The 19,643-nt window shown below is 36.2% G+C and overlaps 3 protein-coding genes across 3 annotated transcripts; 2 read left to right on the plus strand and 1 right to left on the minus strand.

Moving 5' to 3' along the window:
- The first annotated feature begins 81 nt into the window (after window positions 1–81).
- On the plus strand, window positions 82–13,754 carry LOC108199956 (uncharacterized). The gene is made up of 24 exons (XM_017367987.2): window positions 82–577; window positions 782–853; window positions 1,483–1,526; window positions 1,602–1,713; window positions 1,804–1,875; window positions 2,154–2,216; window positions 3,442–3,519; window positions 3,604–3,696; window positions 4,200–4,319; window positions 4,457–4,543; window positions 5,281–5,490; window positions 5,580–5,627; window positions 7,067–7,324; window positions 8,265–8,359; window positions 9,058–9,302; window positions 9,516–9,584; window positions 9,670–9,734; window positions 10,627–10,796; window positions 10,873–10,951; window positions 11,160–11,415; window positions 11,625–11,670; window positions 12,571–12,679; window positions 13,196–13,258; window positions 13,419–13,754. The coding sequence occupies exons 1-24, from the start codon at window positions 257–259 to the stop codon at window positions 13,497–13,499; spliced, it is 2,856 nt and encodes a 951-aa protein (XP_017223476.1). The 5' UTR covers window positions 82–256; the 3' UTR covers window positions 13,500–13,754.
- Window positions 13,755–14,664: 910 nt separating this feature from the next.
- On the plus strand, window positions 14,665–17,731 carry LOC108197273 (uncharacterized). Its single transcript, XM_017364849.2, has 2 exons — window positions 14,665–14,937; window positions 15,720–17,731. Exon 2 carries the CDS (start codon window positions 15,828–15,830, stop codon window positions 17,559–17,561), a length of 1,734 nt encoding a protein of 577 aa, XP_017220338.1. The 5' UTR covers window positions 14,665–14,937; window positions 15,720–15,827; the 3' UTR covers window positions 17,562–17,731.
- Window positions 17,732–17,933: 202 nt separating this feature from the next.
- Window positions 17,934–19,314, minus strand: LOC108197274 (short-chain dehydrogenase reductase 2a). Its single transcript, XM_017364850.2, has 2 exons — window positions 19,129–19,314; window positions 17,934–18,893 (listed from the first exon to the last, which is right to left on the minus strand). The coding sequence occupies exons 1-2, from the start codon at window positions 19,218–19,220 to the stop codon at window positions 18,059–18,061; spliced, it is 927 nt and encodes a 308-aa protein (XP_017220339.1). The 5' UTR covers window positions 19,221–19,314; the 3' UTR covers window positions 17,934–18,058.
- Window positions 19,315–19,643: the final 329 nt, after the last annotated feature.

The following is a 19,643-nucleotide window of genomic DNA, read 5'->3' on the forward strand; positions in this document are numbered from 1 at the left end:
ATATCTATACTGAATTCAATTTTCGATTTTGACTCGTTTCGAGAATAATCAGCTGAGGGTATGCTATATGTGGGGCCTGATGAACGGAGTTAGGAAAAGAGACAAAACTGATGAGTTGCGCAGGTACATAATCGCAATACTATAAACTGCCGTCCCGACACCAACCTCCACTTAAAAAATCTACTCACCATGTCTATATCACCATCATCACTCTCACTTACTACACTCCCCAATTCTCCCCTCTCCACAACTTCCAATGGCTTCTTCTCTCCACCTCCATCACCACCTCTCCTCCGCCGCCCTCCGCCGCCGTCTCTCCCCGGAGACTTCCCTCTCCTCTCGCCACTCCCTGTCGCCCCTCCAATTCACCATCCCCTCTGCTCGCACAGCTCTCACACGACGTCATCGACTCACTCGAGCGAGCATCCACGTCGTCGATGATCGAATTGTCGAGAAAGAAGATCAACATGCTATAAATGGAAAGAGAGTCCTCAGAGTAGGTGTTATTTGTGGAGGTCCTTCTGCTGAGCGTGGGATTTCTCTCAATTCTGCTCGTTCTGTTATCGATCACATTCAGGTCCAATCGCAATTTTAATGATGTTTATTCTTATACTAGGATTCACTTTTTATGTAAAAGGTCCTATTGACTTGTTCTACGAGAGCTGGTGACTTAACATGGTATCAGAATTCGGTATTTTTTAGCTCAAGATTGTTGAATGTGGATGGTTTTGTGTTGCTAATTAACTGATTTGAGTTTATTTCTTTCTCTTCACTATGATAGGGGGATGATTTGCATGTAAGCTGCTATTACATTGATTCCAATCTCAACTCATTCGCCATATCAACTGCACAGGTTTGTACATTATGATTGTTTGATATTTGGTTATGTTCAAATGGCTAAGAAAACTGAAATAGCATGCACAATTCCGATTATATCGTGTTATTTGGTTATGTTTGAATTGCTAGGTTTTTGTATTGAGTTGAAGTTTGCATTGTGCTGTTTCTGAATGCCTTTTATCTATGGCTACAGATGTGGTTTTCCTGTAAAATTCTTTTGGATTAAAAAAAACTTCTTTTGCTCTTCTGCGGTAATACTTGAGGCAAGAATTGAAGAACTTCTTTTGTAACCATCATTTTTTTTGTTAGCCACCCACGTTATTTATTATCGCATCTAGGACCGCTTACATAGCTTAGGAGCTTACTTTGTCGGTCATATATTAACTATTATGGTAGATTTATTACCATTCTCGATATTAATCCCTGTGAATTGAGTAAGGTTCATATTCATGGCTTGAACTGTTGACACTGGACCTTATATGAAGTTGGTTTTCCCATTAAATAACTTGTCTCTGAAATGTAAACTCTGTCCAATTGCTAATCAATATGCCTTATTGGCTTGTCACATTAAGTACAAAATTTATTGAACTCGTACTAATATCTTTACAGTATGTTAAAAGTATGCTAACCCTGATTTACTTACAGGTGTACTCAAACACTCCTACCGATTTTGACTTTAAACTAGAAAGGTCAGTTAGCGAAGTTCATATTTGACTCTGTTATTTGTACATGATAAGTTACTGTAAATAATTCAATGTCCACAGTCTTGCCCAAGCTTTTCAGTCTCTGACCGACTTTGCGGAGCACCTGGCTGCATCTGTAGACATAGTTTTCCCTGTCATACATGGCCGTTTTGGTGAAGATGGTGGAATTCAGGTTGACATTCCTAAAAAATAAACTATAATTCAATTGTAAGGAATGATAGTCAATTTTCCTGATCCATCGGCAATTATATGGAATTTTCAGGAGATTCTTGAAAAATCAAATGTTCCGTTTGTAGGCACACAATCAAATGATTGTCGTAAAGCATTTGACAAGGTAACTGTACTCCTAGTGTTCTTCCTAATTTTAAATTAATGGTTGTAGACTATTTGAAAGTTATGATAAGCATAATAGTTTTTTTAAGGTTTTCTGTTATTAAAATTGAACAATTTTTGCAATAAATTTGAAGCTATATGTAGTAGAGAAAGGATTCACCTCTTAGATTTTACATACCATATAACTTTTTCAATTGTTTGCATAATCTGCATAAGCTTTTAGTGATTAATTATAGTGTTGTTATTGTTGTTCCAAGTAATAATTTATATTGTTGGCAGTATGATGCCTCCTTGGAGCTCAACAGGGAAGGATTCATTACAGTACCCAATTTTGTACTTCAGGTTTGATCCTAGATCAGTGTATCGTACTTTACCTACTTTTGTTATGCTACTTTCTTGCCTTCTCTTTGTGAGTAGTTATAATTTATCTTTACTCAGGTGTACATAAATTTAGATATTCACAGCGCATAGTTTATACAGCAGCAGGTTATGCTTTTGTTATATAATATGAGAAAAGTTGCAGGTTTATCTTTAGGAAGTATATGATATGCTATGAAGAGTTTTAGTTTCTGTGCAGTTCTTCATCCTGTTTTCGGCCTTCTCATTTAATTATTGGCTCTTCGTAATCATTCTAAAAAGAATCTCATACCTGTTGAGTTTTAACTGAACATCTTAAGCAACAATGATTTCTCATACCTGGTTTTTTTCTAGCAAAAATATCTACTGCTGGCTTGGAATACATTACTAATACACACGTATATCTTGCATAAATGTAGAGGCACCAATGTACATGGCATCCATTCTAATAATATACTTATCTTTAGTTGACGTCACAAGGATTGGGAGAAAAAGAATCATCCTGATATTCACGTTATTAATAGAGGCGCCCCCACACACACACACACACCACACTCTTTTGGTTAATACCATGTGTTGTTTTGGTTTGATCTGGGTATACACTTTCTGGAAATTAAGTCCTATTGTGTCTCTTTCTTTATATACTGTTCTGATAATTGTTATACATCGGGTTTATATACACTAGTATTCTGCTCTGAAATTCAGTGCCTACAAGCTATGTTACCCGGACTCTCCATTTTTGTGCCTATACCCGTGTCCACCGGACATGACATGGGTGTGGGTATGGGATCTGAGTCGGATCCTTCTAATTACAACCGGACACTTCACCTTGTAACATACCAGGTCAAAATGAAAACTTAGGGCTTGTTTCAACTTGTTTATAGAGATCAAGATCCATGAATGACTTGTTTCTATGTTGTTCTATTGATTTTATGCTTCAATTTTCAGTTTATGTGATTTATGTGCAATAGACACTATTTTTATGAATGTATAATAAATCAGTCTATATAAAGTTTTACTTGCGTGGAACTTAAGTGCCAAGTCCCCGTACCCGAGTCTAATTCCGGATCCATGTCCACGAATCCTAATTATCCTAAAACTACGAATCTGACTCTTGGATCTGTACCCGTGTCCGATACTCATACCCGTGTCCGGGTAACTTAGCCTACAAGTAATTGCTTATGCTTATACCTTTTATATTTATTTTTAGGGAAGTGATTTTGATGCATCTGGGTTATCAAAATGGTTCTCAAGAAATGAACTGGACATTGATACAGGGAAAGTTGTGGTAAGGCTTAGTTAGGTATTCTTATTAAACAATAAGAATTAGATCAAGTGTTTAACACTCCAAGCTTCTGATATATGGTTGCAGGTGAAACCAACTAGAGCGGGTTCAAGCATCGGAGTTACAGTTGCATATGGTGTAAGTGATTCTTTGAAGAAAGCCAGGGAGATTGTTTCAGAGGTACTTCAGGATTAATTTTTCTCAATCTTATTTCTGGTTGTCCTATGATGTTTTACTATTGTAGCTTATTAATGAACTGCGTTTGAGTTGCCATGTATGTTCCATTAAAGAGAATTGACGAAAAAACCTACAGTCTATGCTAACATTTATAAAATAAATTATAAGAAGAAAACTTGTCCACAGCAACAAATTTCTATGGACCAAATCAGAATAAACTGGATCCTAGCAGTTTATTGCTCCAATCTGTGCTCCTAATTAAATCATTTGCAGCTATTATATAATTAAAAAAATATCACCTACAACTTTTTTATGAAGTAGAGCTATAAACAATTTAGCTATAGTTTCTATTACCAACTTCCATAATATCGAAAATGTGGATTTTCTTTTCGATGATACTGTAAACCATTATAACTTATAAGATTATATATATGATCGAATATAGATTTCTGCCAACTGGAGGCTTTTATTTAAATAAATTTGTTTCACGAATTACTTATATGCAGGGTATTGATGATAAAGTTATCGTTGAAATATTTCTTGAGGGTGGGAGTGAGTTTACAGCCATAGTCCTTGATGTGGGTTCTGGTTCTGATTGCGAACCGATTGTTCTACTGCCAACAGAGGTACATGCCTTTTGGTTTTTTAAGTAAATTAATTTTCTTCAATATTTTATCTGTCATTTAGCAAGTTAATTTAGTAAGTATATTTACAACTCTACAACCTGATGGAATATTTTATTGTTTGGATCTAAAAAACCTAGGTCGAACTTCAAACCCATGGTGATGTTGATAAAAGTGAGAAGGATGCAATATTTAACTACAGGAGAAAATATCTTCCCACACAACAGGTAACAGTGAAGTGTTATGAATTATATCATAGCAACATGCATGGTCCCTACATTCATACTGTTATATTGGCTTGTCACTACTGTCACTAGGTCCACAAAGTTCTCAAGTTGCTTTGCTAAATTCAGCTTGGGTTCCCAAAGAATCAGTTCTTTCATGTTCATCATGTCGAGTTCAGAGCTCAAGTATTTGTGTGGCTGGTTTTTACACAATCTACGCATGAGCTAAGTTTAGGTTTATCTGGCACGGTCTAATTAATGATAAGATTCCATCTGTTTTAACCTAAGAAGCATGGAGTTTGGTGTCAGAAATATCGGATACTCCGTGTGGAGATTCGACAGTTTATATATCACAATTGAAAATTAAACTGTTCACTACGTATGTAGAATTATGTGCATAAATGTATTTAAGTTTTCTGCACTGTAACTTGTTAAACATGTATACCCAGAATATTTGCCATATCAATCATTCTCAAATTTATTTGTGGTTTTTTTTTTCTCTTTCTGGAAGTTTTACTGACGTGACGTTCCAATGTTTATAGAATGACCAGCTTTAGTTTTTTTATAGCGAGTATTTTTATTAATAGTCTGTGCTAGAAGTCACTATTTTAGGACTGGATTAATCCACGGAAGTTTGTTGTAGCTTGTTCCAAAACATGGTAATGTACCAAATAGTCATAGTGTCATACCAGTTCGGTTTTTCTTACATCTGTGGTTTCCACTGGTGCACGTTTTTGCAGGTTGCTTATCATACTCCACCCCGTTTTCCTATAGATGTAATTCATCATATACGTGAAGGAGCATCAATTTTATTCAAACGCCTTGGCTTACGTGATTTTGCTAGGATTGATGGGTGGTTTTTGCCATCGTCCACTCTTGGATCGTCAATATTGGATGATAAGTTTGGGAAAAGTAAATTTGGGACGATAATATTTACTGACATTAACTTGGTTAGACATCTTTCTAATTTTACCGAAGTTTTAAGTTGCAATGCTTTTGTTTTCATCATGTTAGTGATTTTCATGTGTTATTATCACAGATTAGTGGGATGGAGCAAACCAGTTTTCTCTTTCAGCAAGCCTCCAAGGTAAACATCATTGCTACTCATTTTTATTATAAATCCACTAGGCCAAACAATGTCTTCAATAATTCTGCATTGACCTCACATGTGTATCTCTTTAGACTTAATTTGAGCGGTGGGTACATGATGTAGCATGTATTAAGTACTACCTGATGTTTTTTAGAAGTTTTTCAAACTTTTTTGAGCATTATTATGTTCTGCATCCTGGTCCAGTTTGCACAATTGCCAATGTAAACTGTTGCTGCAAATGTAACTATGATTGTACTTAGTAAAATCAATTTCTTCTTGAATGCACATAAGGCAATAATGCTATGTTTCACAGATAGTATCATCGAAGGTTATTCGTCAAAGGTATTTATCAAAAGTTCAGTGGAGACCATATTTAAGTTGGAGACCCAGAGACTCATTTTACACCATTGGATTAAATCTAATCTATATGTTCAGATTACAAATTATCTTCTTCTGCAGTTTTTTATACACACCGCAAGTTGAACATTGTTTTCAGTAATGTAATCAACAAGCAGCACGACTGTTTGTAGATCACAGAACATTTATGCAACATACAATCAGAACGATGATCTTTGATGGTAGGAGTTGAAGGATAGTACTGATTAAGTGATAATATTGTTCAAAATTGCTTTAAAATTGTAAATAATAAATGAGTTTAATTAATCTCAGCCATTATTTGTAATTAAATCTAGGATTCTGATTTGATCTCTGAGTCCCAACTTGGTGATGATCTTTATTGAACCCAGCACGTTGATTTTATATCAATACTAAATACTAATTCCTCAATTTAAAACAGATATTTGTATGAGTTTCAGTAAAAGTGTGAAAAGTCCAAAAGACATTGTAGTAAAGAAAAGTCGGTAGAAGTGGGATGTTATGATTATCATAATACATTATTGACGCTTTTGTTCTGGCCACTCTTATATAAGGGTGGAGGTGGGATTATTTACATGTGGGAGTACTATTTTTCGGTGCAAATAAATAAAACCTTATATTTTATAGACCATAAATATTATAATAGTGCATCATAACCAATCCAACCTCCTGCACTATCTTCGAAACAAACATAGCCTAAGTATGATAAAGACACATGCCAATTGTTCATTGAACAGTAAATGGCATCAAGTACAGAATCTATCTAGCTTAGAAGTGTAAGAGTTGCTTGCTTGTTTACAATTAGTAACATCAGATGATTAATTTTCATGATTTATTATAATTTCACAATACTTTAAGACTGTACTGTGTCAAATCGCTAGTTTTTTACCCAGTGGAACTGGTAATGTCAACATTTCACAAGACCTTTTTCAATTCAAATGCCAATGTCGTAGCTTAAATTTTGTTTAGTCTTGTGTAAATGGCAATTGTTTCTTATAGTACATTTTGACATCTCTTATAACGTCCATTTTGCACCTTAAGTATATCCACTTTTGTGCTAGGTTGGATTTTCTCATTCAAATATTCTTCGAACCATCATTCAACGTGCCTGCTTGCGGTATCCCCATCTTGCTCGATTTAGTAGTGGATTAATTCCCTCTGGTAAATCAAGACTAATGTCTTCACAACAAACTGAAAAATCCCCACCACATGAACCTCTCCAGAAAGCTTTCGTCATCTTTGGTGGAAGCACTTCTGAACGTCAAGTATCTCTTATGAGTGGTACTAACGTTTGGCTCAATTTGCGAGCGTCTGCTGATGTAAGTTTTAAACATTACAATTCACTAATTGCAATGGAAGTGCTTTTGTATATATGGTTGTAATTTTTTATCATCAATACTTAAGCTTGTCTAGCGCTAGGCTGAGATGTGTGTATAAAGAGATGTATTGTGAAGTATCAGTGCCCTTTCATACCAGTTTTGCGTGGCCCCCTCTTTTTTGAATGTGTGCATCCACCATATATAATATATATTATGTATATATTTATTGATATATTTTGGCGGTGAGGGCTGTGTTACAATTTCTTTAATGAATAAGATTATAAGTGTGCAAATAGAGGGAGGGTGGATCAGACATATGACAATTGTTGAGTTTGGTTGATGAGGGAGAGGGAAGGACACTTGCTACAAAGCTATAAATGCATTAAACAGACATTTGTAATTTTTAACTGTGAGCCTCTTAGTGAGTGAGACATGATGACCTTACTCCCTCCGTCCTTAATTAGTTGTCATGTTTGACTTTTTAGTGGTCAAATTGACCAACTTTTGACCAAAGATTAAGATATGTTCTTTTATTATCTTAAAAAACTGAAAATGATATAAGTTCTCTAATTTTTCCCGATTATATAATATATATAATTTAGTTGACCACCCAGAATTCAAACTGGACAACTAATTAGGGACAGAGGGAGTATTTATTATATTAAAGGCATACTTTTGAACCTAATAGCAATATTTTTGAAAGGTTTAGTTTTTCAAACAAAACGAGTTTATATTAGGAAAACTGCAAAAAAACTCTGGTAGAGGGAGAATATTCAACGACTTCATAAATAGTTTTAGCAGTGCATTCAATTAAGCCATCATTAATATTAACATTTTGCATGCTAGTTTGAATTTAGTGTTTGAGTTTTTTGGGTCTGCGTTCTCCATAATAGTTCAGGATGCAAGTTGATTATTTTATACTGAACCTGGTTTTCTACAGCTGGAAGTAACTCCATGTATGCTGGCCCCTGCATACAATGCAAACTTAGATAGCCCGAATATTGATCTGAGCTCGATGACAGTTTGGTCTCTACCGTAAGTACGGCTGTGAAATTTTTATACTAGTATAGGTACATGTATCAGACTTTTATCTGCCAAATCGACATATTATTCCCTGTTGCTCATCGTATCTTTCACTGTTTATATAAAGATGTTCTTAAAGAGTTTCTACTAGATTTTTCAGTTATGCAATTCATCCAAGGCCATTTTGGTTTGGCTGTCACACTTTATGTGGTGTTATGGGTGGACTGTATTGGGGGGGGGGGGGGGGGGGGGGGGGGGTGGTAATTCAAACCGTAAAAATATTACATGTCACCTACCTGGCTAGGTGAACATTACAAGCTCCTTTTATTTCAGGACACAAGTTTTCTTTAATTTATATGAATCAAACGTCTTATGATTTGCTAACACTGTAACTCTAAAATAAATGTGATATGCAAATTGTAAGTTCACTTTTTTTTATTGGAAAGAACAACCATTCGCTAGGTTCCATTGTTGGGTGTCTTTGTGTAGCCCATCTTGCTATTTCCCTTCTTTGTTTAACCCATGCAGATCGAGTTAAAGAATTCCTTAATGTCCTAGTATATTACAATATGCGCAATCGGCCTTGATCTAAGTAAAATGCATTTACTTATTTCTAAATATTACATATTGGTTTTAGTGCTTCCTGTGTGGCTGCTCTCTTATTTACACTGGTGCTATTCTACCATGGGATGACCTTTGTATTAATACAGATACTCTCTTGTGCTGAGGCATACTACGGAAGAAGTTCTAGATGCATGCATAGAGGCAATTGAACCTGACAGGGCTGCAGTAACATCTCTTCTGCGTAAACAAGTTACAGATGATCTCATGGAAGGTCTACAGAAACACAGTTGGTTCTCAGGGTTTGACTTGTCTGATGAGATACCTAGGAATTACTCGCTTGAAGAGTGGATAAGGCTAGCCAAGGAAGTTGGGGCAACAGTTTTTATTGCAGGTTGATGTCTATCATCTTGCATATGCATATGCATATATTCAATATTTTTATCAAAATGTGTAGGTTTATTAAGGTTTGTCTATATAATCTTAATATATTATTTTTCATAATAACATGAATTAACTGGTTAGTATGGTGAATTTTAATATAGTAACAAATATATGCGAGACATTTCTTTGGTAAGTGCTAATAGTTATACAACTTTATTGGTAGTGCATGGAGGCATCGGTGAAGATGGGACACTTCAATCTTTGTTGGAAGCTCAAGGAGTTCCATATACAGGTAAGTAATACTAATAATCTCGTAAAGAAACTGCAATATCTCAAATTTCCACAATTTCTTATTTCTTAGACCTTATCAATTGAAGGTCCGGGAGTGAAGGCTTCCAAGACGTGTATGGACAAAGTGGCGACTTCTCTTTCACTTGAGAATGTATGGCATTGTAACTTGAAGGAGATGAGAATCTGCTAAATAATCTTTTTTTTTTTTTGCAACCAAATCATTTTTACAATAACAACAACAACAACAACAACAACAACAACAACAACAACAACAATAATAGTAATAATATCATCATCATCATCATCATCATCATCATCATCATCATCATCATCATCATCATCATCATCATATTATTATTATTATAAAATGTGTTTGTGGGAGTTCAAATCAAATTGTCTTACTGCTTTTGACATCAATATAATTTTAAATTGCATGTATAAGAAGATATACAAACACTAAGTGCTTGACTTTCACTTAATCTGATTTGGCTTTTAAGAGCAAGTCCAGTGGTTGTGCTAAAATAGATGGAGCTATTGCTATAATTTAACACCAAAAGGTGATTTTTGGTGCTAAAATAACATCTCCTATAATTGGTCCTATATCTTATTCCATATTTAACTTATTCTCCAAGTTCACCACTTTTTTAAGAACAAATTTAATTTTTCAACCTAACCACTAAGGTTCCACTATTTTCACTTTCTGGTGAGGTGGCAATCATAGCTCCCTCTATCTTCTGTTCTATATTTAGAGCATTGTTCTATTTTAGCACAAGATATTTCTAGTTTTTGTTCTATAATATAGATATAGAACAAGATATAGCACACCATTGGACTTGCTCTAAGGGGTACATTTCAAAAGTGATGCAACACATAAAACTGTCTGGAACCATCTATTACAAAGCAGACCCTTCATACACATGTGTATATATCTTATAGGATCGCAGGGGGATATCACGAAACTGAGCATTCTATATGTCATTTTGGAAAAATGATCTTTAAGCTTAAATCGTTTACATAATGATTGTAGATATCTATTGTTTCAGCTTTCAGATTCTGGAGTTCTTACGATTAACAAGGATGTGCGGAGAAAAGATGATCTTATTAGTATGCCCGTCTTTTCCATTTGGAATGAACTAACCTCAAAGCTCCAATGTAAAACGTTATGTGTTAAACCAGCTAGAGATGGATGTTCAACTGGAGTTGCACGATTGTGGTAAGAAAAGCTGATGTTTGAAGTTAAATTTTTTTGGATCTTTGGCAATCAAGCGTATGCTTGTCTTTTGATGCAGTTCTTCTGATGACCTTGCTGTGTATGTAAAAGCTTTAGAAGATTGCCTTCTCCGAATTCCTCCAAATAGTTTCTCAAAGGTATAGTGAATATTTTAGTCTATTTGTTAATATAGTGTGGTTTATGATCTTTCAAACTGGTTGGTTTTGTCAGCAAAGGGCCTTAGGTAGTCGTCTGATAATAACAGTTTATTGTAAGTGCATTTTGGCACTTATTATATTCAAAAAGGGAATTTAGAGCTTAGTTATCTGATAATGTCACTTTCACGTCTTTCTCTTGTTAATTTAGGCACATGGAATGATTGAGATGCCAAACCCTCCACCTGATCTGTTAATATTTGAACCATTTATTGAGACTGATGAGATAATTATCTCATCTCGATCGACAAATGTCTCAAAGCATGGTCTTTTGTGGGAAGGACATAGTAGATGGATAGAAGTAACTGTGGGTGTCATAGGGAGTCGTGGATCAATGCGCTCACTAACTCCTAGTATAACTGTGAAAGAATCTGGAGATATACTCTCTCTCGAAGAGAAATTTCAGGGTATGCCTCTGTTCACTTAATTTTGAATGTAGCATTGAACCATTGAATTCGTAGTGGGTTTATATCAATTTGTGTTGTCATGTTTCTGGAAACTGATATTGAGAACCTGTGAAGATAAGAATTAATTCATTACTACTGGGACAGTATGGCATTGTGTAATTCAAGCTAATACATAGACTTGATGCCTGACTTAGTTCATCAGTTCACAGGTGGTACTGGCATTAATCTGACTCCACCACCATTGTCGATTATGAGGTAACTATTTTGTATCTACTATGGTGACTAGAAAGCTACAATAAAATAATATCTGCAGTTTATTTTACTGAAAATATTTCGTTTAAGATGATGCTTGAAGAAAAATATATCGTTTAAGCAAAAGAAGTATTTCATTTTAATAATTTATAGCAAAACCTAACCTAGCTCTTAAATTTGATATTTTCTAATTTGTTTTTATTTTGCCCACTGTAACTCCTGTAGTTGTGTCAGTCTTGCGTTAAGAAATGGAAGTTTTTGGTCCAACACCCTTCGGCATTATTCTCGGAAGGGTGGAACACACCCCCTATTTAAGTTTCTTGCATTCTTTTTGCAGCTTGTGAAATTTCACTTTTAACTGAATGTTATTTGTAAAAATATCGCTCCTTGGCTTACATATTCAATTGGCTGTGAAGCACCTGGTGTGACTTCATGTTGAGCAGTCACAACAGTATCTCTTTGACAAAACATTTGTTTGCTCCATTTTTACATTTTGCTGTGCATTTTCAACATTCGGTTGCTCTTCTTAATATACATCATTTGTTTAAAACGAAAACAACTAAGACTTTGCATGATCACAGCAATCACAGTAACGAAGGAAGATGAAAAACCCTAGGAAAAAGGGGATTTTGTGGGGGGGGGGGGGGGGGGGGGGGGGGGCTTAAGAGGAATATATGATGCATGGCCACTGATTTGCAAGAACTAAAGTATAGCCACCAATTTGAAATTTGGTGACAACTTTGACCAGCAAAATGCATACTCTTTCATTTTTCCAATTTTATGTTTTGCACAAGCACAAATTGGATGTCTTATGTTTTATCCTATTTGATAAGATGTATCCTGCTTGTAGATGCTTCTTCGCCCTTTTCATTGTTCCTAATGTTAACTTTTCATTTTGATCAGCAACGAGGCTTTGCTGAAATGCAAAGAACGTATTGAACTAATAGCAAACACACTAGAACTTGAAGGTTTTTCACGTATAGACGCATTTGTCAATGCTGACAGTGGTGAGGTATGTTCAGTTCTAGATGTTCGTTGATTTTGAATTCAGTATCATGATTATGTTGATATGCTTATACTCTTTATAATCAAACCAAACATACCTGGTACATCCCACTCAGAAGTGGGATCTGGGGTGTGTGAGATGTACGCTGAGCTTACGTGGGAGTAGAGAAATCATTTCTGTTAAGACCCCGGGCTTTTAGAAATATATATTAAGGCTCTTTTATAAAAGCTAAATCTGTCCTTTGCCTTAACCTTTCTTCCGTCGTGCGAGTTAACGTATCAGACAGTCAGACTGATATTTCAGGCTCACCATGATTTACATCTATTTTAGGCGTCTCAGGGCAGCATGAATTACTCTCTAGGGTTTCTAATCTCTTATTAACCATACTTCCCATGTGAGGACCTCACATTAGAGGTCAAAGTAGTGATGATCTAGAGTGACTCCTTAAACAGAGGAATATATGTTGTCAGAGGTCATTTAAGTTTTGGTGATTGTAATCGCCTAATAGGTAATTATTTACAGGTACTGATTATAGAAGTTAACACTGTTCCTGGAATGACACCATCTACTGTTTTGATTCACCAGGTAATCACTACAATCTTTTGATGTGGTGTATTACATTTATCAACAAGAAGTTAAACATGAATACAATTCATTATAGTACACAGTTTGTTAGTAACTTATGCAGGTAAATTACCTTAAGGTACTGATTTCCATCTTCCATTTTCTTATCTAAATGTCGCAGGCTCTAGCAGAAGAACCTCCCATGTATCCACATAGTTTTTTCCGAAGTCTGTTTGATTTGGCATCTGAGAGGATTATGTAATAAATCTTGTTGTGGTGAAGCAATATCAGCATTTTGTACCAATTGGACTTGTTTGAAAGTGGCTATGGACTTCTGTTTAAGTAGGTAGAATATAGCCGTTTTTACATGTGTAATCAAGACTTCCTGGTTGCTGGAAAGCAGCTGGGAAATGGAATGAAAAATGTTTGTTAATAGGAGATTTCTAAGCATTTAGTCAAAAAATTGATATATACAGAATTCTTCCAAACTTAAAAAAATTCAGTTATTTATGTTTAACACTAATCTATTTCATTTAGGAAAAAAAAATATTTTCAAAATTTATTAGATTGATATATACAGTGATTTGTGTGATGTACATTTGTGCGCATGAACGGCAGATGGTTAGATTAGATATTTTGACGAGAACAATAAAAGTTTTGTACAAAATATATTATATATTATGCTCGCATCATTTCGAGATATCTAATAAAATAATGAACTATATATAACATTTCCTTGTTTAAAATTTTCCTCTTTGAGGATTATATAATAAAATTAAATATGTTATGGTTGAGAAATATATATTAGCATTATATTTATCAATTGGACTTGTGTGAGAGTGGCCATGGACTTGTGTGTAACTAGGCAGCAAACAATAATATAATCATTCCTACATTTGCAATCGAGACTTCCTGCTTGTTGGAAAGTAACTGGAGAAATGTAAAATGTTTGTTTGTTCTTCAACCTTACGTCTCCAAAGTGAAAAGAGTCATCTTCATGCATTCTCTTGTTTGACTTATTTATTTGATACAATATAAATAAAAACATTTGGAATCATCTATGCGAGACGGGGTTTTCTTTACATTTCTTATGCGAGACAGTTCAACAAATCATGTACTAATACAATTTGCCAATTGTCCAAAAAAAAAACCTGGCTTGTATTAAATATCATATCAGTTAAAAATAAAAATTCTATACAAGGACAAAAGCAAAAACAAGAGTCAGCTATCCACGTGTCAATCCATTTACAAAGTCCCAGCTGCATCACCATGTAATGAAAGCTGCACCTTTTTTATTTTCCAGAAAGTTTTCCAAAATCAGTTTACAAATTATATGGCATAATAATCCCTTATAATTATGAAATATTAGTGGGCGATCAAACAATAATACAGGGATCCGGTTTTATGGATATCCATAATCCAACACAAAAAAGGAAAGTGAGAAAAATGAGAAAAAGGTGGCAAAGTGAACAAGTGATTATGACATTAGCATTGCTGTTACAACTCATTTTTCTGGACTAGCAACATTTTCAACATACAACACTTTGAATTCGTTGTTTCTTTCTTCTTCTTCTTCTTCTTCTTCTTCTTCTTCTTCTTCTTCTTCTCAGCATTCAGTTTTGAAATAATGGAAAACTTGCAGCCCTTTTTTATATAGCCAAACACTGCTTATTTCTGGTCTCTCTCTCTGCTAGCTAAAGGTTGGTTTTTTCTCTTGAGATGCTCTTCTTTCTTGTTTATTTACAATCTTTTTTAGTAATCATGGCTTAGTGTATTTGTTGTACATATCTGCTTGCAAGCCACACTAAACTCAAAGTTCCATCAATTATACTCTCTCTATATATGTTCATGTTTAGATACACAGATTTTCATTGAATTCTCCTCCTGTTTTTCCTGTTCCTTGCTTTTTCTAGAACTTTTGTATATTGAATGTAGCTAAAATAAATTTAGGTTCTCGATGCTTTTCGGAACTCTAGAAATACTTCTGTTTCTCGTTAAGCAACCAACTCTCTGTTAAGTAACCAATTCTCCCGGAATCTTGACTCGAGCTTAAGACAAAGGGGCTAATAGATCTTATCTTATATCTTAAATTAAAATCTTTGTCTATATCCTCAGGTATATTCTAGAACTACCCTTGTGTTTTTTTAACTGAGAAGTTACATGAACTGATTTTTGTTTGCTGACAATTTTATGACACTCTAGCACAAAACTTGGATTTTACTATTGGTTTTCCGGTTTAAAAATATGGAATGCAGCACGAAGGATCTTTTTTTAACTGATTTTCAATGATCCTTTTTGCATTTTAATTCTCTGAATTGGATTCCTGTCCACCATTTTGTTTATTAATCGAACTGATCTGACACTTTCATGTTCTCTCGAATGTGCAATTTTCTTTCAGTATCAGCTAGGTCCATCTAGATCGAACATAGTTCGTTCTAATAGGTATCATTCTGTTTCTGATCATATCTAAACTTTTCTACAGGTGCCTGGCACAGAATTGGTTAGGCGTTTTTGCTGCTATATCAATTAAATCATAATAACAATTGCAGAGGTCCATTGAGGAATTGTAATTTATCCTAGCATTACAGTAATGCCAAGTTGTAAAGAGACAGGATCAGTGGATGTTCATGGGGACACTTCTTCCTGTTCATCTCTAAATGGTTATGAGTCGGGGAATCAAATTCACCTCAACATTTCAACATCTAGAAAGGATTTACTAAGCAAAAAGGATGTTGACAGCAGATATCTTAGTATTATAAGTAGTCTTCCGAGTAGGTTGAGATTCCTTAAATTTGCTTCTGGTAGTGGTGGTTTGGTTTCACCAACAGCTAGATTTCGCCAGTTTGCAGAGAAAAGAGATGAAATATCACGGTCTGTCCTTTCTTCTTCAAATGTGCAAGGTCCTCGCAAACGTTCAAAAGGAAATTTTATTCGGGAATTTGATTGGGCCCTCTCATATAAAGCCAGCAAAAAATGGATAAGAAACCCGATGAATATGGCACTTTTACTATGGATGATATGTGTAGCAACCTCTGGGGCAATTCTGTTTTTTGTGATGACGGGAATGTTAAATGGCGTTCTACCAGAGAAATCTCAAAGAAATCAATGGTTTGAGGTTAACAATCAAATCATTAATGCTCTGTTTACTCTCATGTGTTTGTTTCAGCATCCGAAGCGCTTCCACCACCTTGCACTTCTTTTCAGATGGAAGCAGGATGACATCTCTCGTCTCCGAAAGATCTATTGCAAGGATGGAACTTACAAGCCTCATGAGTGGTTCCACATGATGGTAGTCATTATTTTACTCCATGTCAACTGTTTTGCACAGTACTCATTGTGTGCTCTGAATTTGGTATATAAAAGGGCTGAGCGACCGGCTATAGGCGTTGCTATATGCCTTGTTATTGCAGCTGCAGCTCCAGCAATTGCTGGGCTTTACTGTATTCTAAGTCCACTTGGAAGAGAGTATGAATTGGAAGTAGACGTGGAAGAACCGGACCGAATTCTCACAGTCAGCACTAACCAGACTAGCTATTTGCGAGCCAAGGTTACTGAGAAGACATTGGCATTTGAATCAAAAACTGATGAGATGTTTCTTCAGGCAGGGCCCAAGTGGAGAGGCGGGCTTTTAGATATATGGGAAGATATTACTGTAGCCTATCTTTCGTTGTTCTGTACTTTCTGCGTTTTCGGGTGGAATATGCAAAGACTAGGCTTTGGAAACATGTACGTTCACATCGCAACATTTCTGCTTTTCTGCATGGCACCATTCTGGATATTTAACTTGGCAGCTGTGAATGTTGATAACGACAGTGCAAGGGCGGCACTGGGAATGACTGGTGTCATACTAAGTTTGCTTGGTTTACTTTATGGTGGCTTTTGGAGGATCCAAATGAGAAAGAGATTTAATTTGCCGCCTAATAACTCATGTTGTGGAATACCAGAATATACAGATTGTGTTCAGTGGCTCTGTTGCTGTTGGTGCTCTCTTGCGCAGGAAGTCCGGACAGCAGATTATTATGATATCGTGGAAGATAGATTATGCAGAAAATCAATGAACAGCGCTGTTGCAAGCCCTCTTTCACCTTTGACGCGTGAACAAGGATTTAAAGAATATAGATCCGAGTCAAGTTCTCCATCAAGAAACAAACCTAAAGTGTCCATGCTCCAACCAGAGGATAACTTGCCAGGTCCTAGTAGAAAATGTACAGATCATTCAGGAGAACACTCCATATTGCAAGGAGAAATTATCAGAGAGGAGATCATGAAACCACCTGTTCCCGCATTGATAAAGAGAGAAGATGACTTGAATCAACAAAGCTAAGTTCAAATATGTTTACTTAAATATTTTCGTTCATCAGTGTGTTCTATTATTTTCTGTTTAATGTATCTTTTTGTTTTAGCTGTGTTTATCAATGAGCTTGCTGAGCTTCCATTAACAGCTCATCACCTTGTCAAAGTAGACTTTTGAATCAGCCATTGTCACACAACTCATGTTAACTAGGCTCCTGCATTTTAAGTTAGTTTAGATCGAAGCTCAGGAGTCGTGACAGATGATTGAATATTTCAAACTGTTCTTGCAATGTTTCTCGAGGAAAAGAACATTCATAAGATTGTATATGCAAAATTTTCTGCGAAATCAATACTTGTACCCAAATCATTTGGAATAACATGTCTTAGTGATAATTATTAGTAATTTTCTGTGAAATCAATACTTGTATTCATTTTCTGCGAAATCAATACTTGTATCCAAATCATTTGGAATAACATGTCCTATAAATTATTCTCTGCGATTACATGGAAAATGTAATGCATCTAAATTTAAAAGCCAACGAAATCTTTGGAGGAGGTGATTCCCCCATCTAGAACCAGGTTATGGCCACTCACATACTTGGATTCATCACTAGCCAGATACAGAGCTGCCTCTGCAACATCTGCAGCCCTCAGCGTTGGCCCCTTCAAGTTTGCTATCTTTTTCATACAAGCTTCCATTTTCGCAACTTCCTCTGTACTGGACCCTGTCTCGGAACTCATGGCTCCGATTCCCACCTCATCGCCTCTCCCACCCTTCCATGCATTCACAAGCATCGACGTTGCGATTCCAGACGGGGAGATACAGTTCACCTTAATCCCATACCTCCCAAGTTCACAAGACACGTTCTTTGTTAACCCGACGACAGCATGATTTGTCGCGGTATAAGCATTTGGACCCAGCCCTCCCATGATCCCAGCCACACTAGCTGTGGAGATTATGCACCCATAGCCCTGAGGAATCATGACACGCGCCGCGTGCTTCATTCCAAGAGCCATGCCTCGCACATTCACACTCACGAGGCGATCAAATTCATCGACGTCAAAGTTGAGAATGCTTTTGTGCTGTGTCTGGCTTCCGAGCAGTCCAGCATTGTTGAAGAAAACATCGAGACGGCCATGGCTTGAAACGGTGGAGTCGATGAGGTTTTTGATGTCTTGTTCGGAGGTAACATCACAGTGCATGAAAGTGACAGAAGGAGCCAATGCTGTGGCTAAGGCTTGTCCAGCTGCATCGTCAACATCTGCAATGACTACTTTAGCACCGTGCTGAACAAATAGTCTTACTGTTGCCTCTCCGATACCCTTGGCTCCCCCTGTCACAATTGCAATCTTCCCCTCCATCCTGAAACATATAATTCACTTAGTACAGTTATCAGATAGACATTGAAATATACATGCACAACGTTGTATCATCAGCTTCGGTCCTGAAAAACGATCGTTACAAAATATCATATACGAGAGACATATATTTTCACTATAAACAAATGCATCCGTTTATTTAATAAACGCAACAATTATTAATTATAATATAATTTGGTGTAACCATCATCTTTCAAGGACGAGAGTTCCCTGAGTACCTTTTGTGGGAGCTAGGAGGAGCAAGGCTAGTTTCTAATTCCAAGGTTTGAGTTCCTTGACCAATGTTGTCAGGCATGGACGGGGAAGGCATATTGATCGGACGGTTAGAAAAATAGTAAAGAAGGAGATCGAGTTGGGAGGAATAGAAGGGGTTAGCGAATTATGTATGGAGATTAGGAGGGGTTGGTACGAGATTTAGGTGGAGGTTGAAGCAGATTTTAAGACAGTAGCAACTCGTGTCCAATATTTAATGCATGTTGACTCTTAACGACTACATTAATGATTAAACACAGGTTTATTACTGATAACGCCAATCTCCGATCCCGGTTCTTCCTCCGCCGTGACTGGTGGTTCCGTGGTGTAGCTGCTGGATGGGAGCCTACAAAACAACGCCGGCGGGGGGTTTTGCCCCAAAGCGCCTCCGGCGTGAGAGTAAGCGTGGGCTTCGGAAGGATAAAGATTAGAGAAAGTGCTATCTATGTGTGGTGGGTGAAGGTGTTTGGTTGGTGGTTGC

This window comes from Daucus carota, chromosome 8, assembly GCF_001625215.2.
Source record: "Daucus carota subsp. sativus chromosome 8, DH1 v3.0, whole genome shotgun sequence".
NCBI classification, from domain to species: domain Eukaryota; kingdom Viridiplantae; phylum Streptophyta; class Magnoliopsida; order Apiales; family Apiaceae; genus Daucus; species Daucus carota.